The sequence below is a fragment of the Orycteropus afer genome, unplaced genomic scaffold (assembly GCF_000298275.1).
Source record: "Orycteropus afer afer isolate SDZICR_OR568_19922 unplaced genomic scaffold, OryAfe1.0 scaffold00545, whole genome shotgun sequence".
Lineage (NCBI taxonomy): Eukaryota > Metazoa > Chordata > Mammalia > Tubulidentata > Orycteropodidae > Orycteropus > Orycteropus afer.
Window position 1 is genome coordinate 235,074 of NW_006922132.1, and position 3,416 is coordinate 238,489.

The 3,416-nt window shown below is 44.6% G+C and overlaps 1 protein-coding gene across 1 annotated transcript in view; it reads right to left on the reverse strand.

Annotated features, from left to right (window-relative positions):
• The window catches only part of SC5D (sterol-C5-desaturase), a 7,946-nt gene extending 5,017 nt beyond the window's left edge, over positions 1 to 2,929 (reverse strand). The window contains exon 1 of the mRNA XM_007955905.2: positions 2,782 to 2,929. Coding sequence (XP_007954096.2) covers positions 2,782 to 2,929 — 148 coding nt within the window. The remainder of the gene's footprint in view (positions 1 to 2,781) is intronic.
• Positions 2,930 to 3,416: the final 487 nt, after the last annotated feature.

The following is a 3,416-nucleotide window of genomic DNA, read 5'->3' on the forward strand; positions in this document are numbered from 1 at the left end:
TGTATATTTTATATACATATACATATAACCCACCAGCCACTCCTCGGAAGGAAGGTTGGGCAATCTACTTCCGTAGTGATACTGCCTCGGAAACCTAAGGAGGGGTTGCTATGAGTCGGGGGCGACTCGATGGCACACAACAACAACAACAACAACAACATACATATATATATGAAGTTCCTGATTTAAGAATAATTATATGAAATACAAGCCCGTTATGAAGAGAATCCCCTAAACACAACCTTTATCACCTGAAAAGATCTTTAATATCATCTCTAGTTCAATCTCTTCACATTATACATGGTGTGATAGTTAATGTTGTATGTTAGCTAGGCTAGGCCATGGTTCTGAGTGGCTTGGCAGCTAGCTGTAATTATTCCCCATGATGAGACTAATTACCTCCATGGTGGAATGTGCTGAGATCTTAATCAGTGGGAAGGGAGCTTGGAAAAAGTCTCTAGCTTTTGCTCCATCTGGGCCCTGCATTTGGCTGTCTTGGCCTGATGTGTTGCCTCATGATCTTGGGATTGTGCCATTTTACCTGTCAACCTTTGGCTTCCCAGCCTTAGCTGCCAGTAACTGCGAGAGTTAGAAAACAGCCTGTAGCTCCAGTGGGCCAGAAAGTAGAGGCAGAGCTGAAGCCCAAAGTCCAAGGGCCTTCACCCAGCCCCTAGAGCCAGCACTCTGAATCTGGACTTCTAGCCTCCTATACTTCAAGAGAATAAATTCCTATTTGTTAAATTAAGCCATCTAGTTGTGGCATTTCTATTACAGCAGCACTAGAGAACCAAGGCACTTGGGGACACTAAAGTTCAGTTAAAGAAACTGAAGCCCAGTAGGTTAAGTTTTTTCTCTAAAGCATAAATGGCATAAGCCCAGGTCTGATTCTATTTCAGTGTTCCTTTGTACTATGTCCTATGGTAACATGCCAAGTAGTAAAGACATGGAACATAAAACCTGTTGGTCAAAAGCCTATATTCCAGTCAAACTAGGGGAAGTGGGGAATTCAAGGCTAAAAGTAAATACTCAACAAGAGGTTGAGAAGGAGAATGCAGAGATGAGTTGTCCAGGAATAATAAAATTTTCAGTTTTCTTCAGTCCAGCCTGTCTATGACAAGTTTGTACCACTAGTATAGGTGGCTACTGAAACAGCCTAGAGATTTTTGTATAATGATGCCCAGGTATGCTATGAACCCCATTCAAATATTTTAGATGCTGGCTTTATCCTTTATGTGTGTAAAGAACTGGCACCCTTCATCAAAGTCAACCTTTTTAGTTTTAAAATCTGGTGGCTCTCCTTCAGCCTTGTGCAGTACAATGAATTACTTAATATGGTCCTTGTAACCATTCATGGAGCTATGGGGGCGTAGTGCCTAAGGCATTTGACTGCTAACCAGAAGGCTGTTGGTTCAAACCCACCAGCCACTCCTTGGAGGGAAGGTTGGGCAATCTATGTCTGTAGTGATACTGCCTGGGAAACTTAAGGAGGGGTCTCTAGGAATCGGGTCCAACTCGGTGGCACATAACAACTCTGTAAATGATCAAAGGGTTTGTATTTTTTAAAAATTGGTATTAAAAACTTAAAAAAAAAAAAAGTCACTATAGTCCTATAAAGACAATTCATGAGAAGTTTTTGCTGAGATACCATGCTGCCACAAACTTTCCGGTTTAGGAACTTTCTCTACTTAGGTAATGTTTTCTTCTCCTATACCACCTCCAAATTTACTCTGCTATAATAAAAGAATATTAGTATACATGACTTCACGTTTTACAATTCTGAAATAATAGATTATTTTCCCATTCTAGTCTTTTCAAACTGTTGTTTTGTTGTCCTTGCATCCTAATTATGTCACAACCACCAGTTCAGCTCAATCCATTTGCCCTGTTAAAAAAAACAAAAAAAACAAACTCTACAAGAACGGAAATGGCTGCATCGTAGAGTCTTAGTGATCCATGAACAGACTTCCCTTGAATAAAAATATCCACAACATCATTATCAACTATTCCATTTGCTTCAAGCCCACCCATATAGGTGTTTCACGCCCAGACCTCCTCATGTGCCCTGAAATACTTCCTCTCTCCGGGCATAAAGAAACAAAACAAAACAAAACAAAACAAAATTGAACCCACTACCGTACTCCTCGGAAGGAAGGTTGGGCAATCCTACTTCCGTAGTGATACTGCCTCGGAAACCCAAGGAGGGGGTCGCTATGAGTCGCGTTTGACTCGACGGCACATAACAACAACAACAAAATTCTTTAGGAAATCAGACTGCCACCTCTTTCTCCCACGGAGAGGCTGGTGGGTTCCAATCGCCAACCTGCTGGTTAGCAGTCGAGCGCTTTAAGCACTGCGTCACAAGGGCTCCTTCTTGCTCATCACAGAGGCCCCTAAACCCGAGGTCTAGCTCAGCCATAACTCAGCCTGGGCCAGCATGTATCCCACACTGGCCCTATCACAGCCCTCGCAGCTTGACTTAAGGAGGTCCGGTCCAGGCGCTCTCCTGCACGTCAGGGCACAGCTCTCAGAGCAATCTCAGCGTAATATCACCAGCTTCTACCCAGTGCCTGACATCTACGAGGCACTCAATAAACGCCCGCTGTAAGCTTAGAACTAATGGCACGCTCCCACTCATCCTTCACCTTCGTCTCATCTCCTGATAGTCCCCCATTCTTCCTCTCCTCCTCTGCAGCCCTTATTCTGCCTCCTTCTCCCGCCTTCCTGGCCCCTACCTCGAGAAGGTCACTCTCTGCTCCAGCTTGCTCCAGCCTCCTCAGTTACTCAGGCTGCCAGGCGGGTCTGCAGTCTCCGCTTTCCAGCTGGAGCGACTAAGCCGGGCGGAAACAGAGGTCAAACACAAGAGCCACCAGCCAATCAGGGGCCGGCGGCATAAGCTGATATGACGGCGGATCGCGCGATTTAGCGGCATGCTGCCGCTAGTGGTCACGTGGGCATCGCTCTCTGTCTAACGCCCCCAAGGTCCTCTCTCACAAAAGCGAGGGCGGGAACCGTCAGGTACCGTAGCGCCGGAGGATTGTTTCAGGTTTTGTTTTTTAACTGTCACGGACATAGGCAGAGCTTCTAGTATTTATGTAAACATTTCTAAAAATGATCCTGTACCTTGAGTTGTATTACTGGAAAACTTTATGAATAGCAGACTATACGCACATAAGGGCAAACACCTTGAGGAAAATAGGCTTTTCTTTTGAAGTGAAAATTGGAGGTGTTTCCTACACAAGTGAAGAGCCTAAAGCATATGTCAGATTTGCTAATTTTTCTAAATCTGGAGCCTGCCTTTTTATATGACATCGAATGGCCAGATTCTGGCTCAACCAGTTCATGTAGATGTTTAAATGGTGATGTAATAGGGGAGGACCCCGAGGACTGTCGCTTTTAGGCACGCACAGAATCTAATC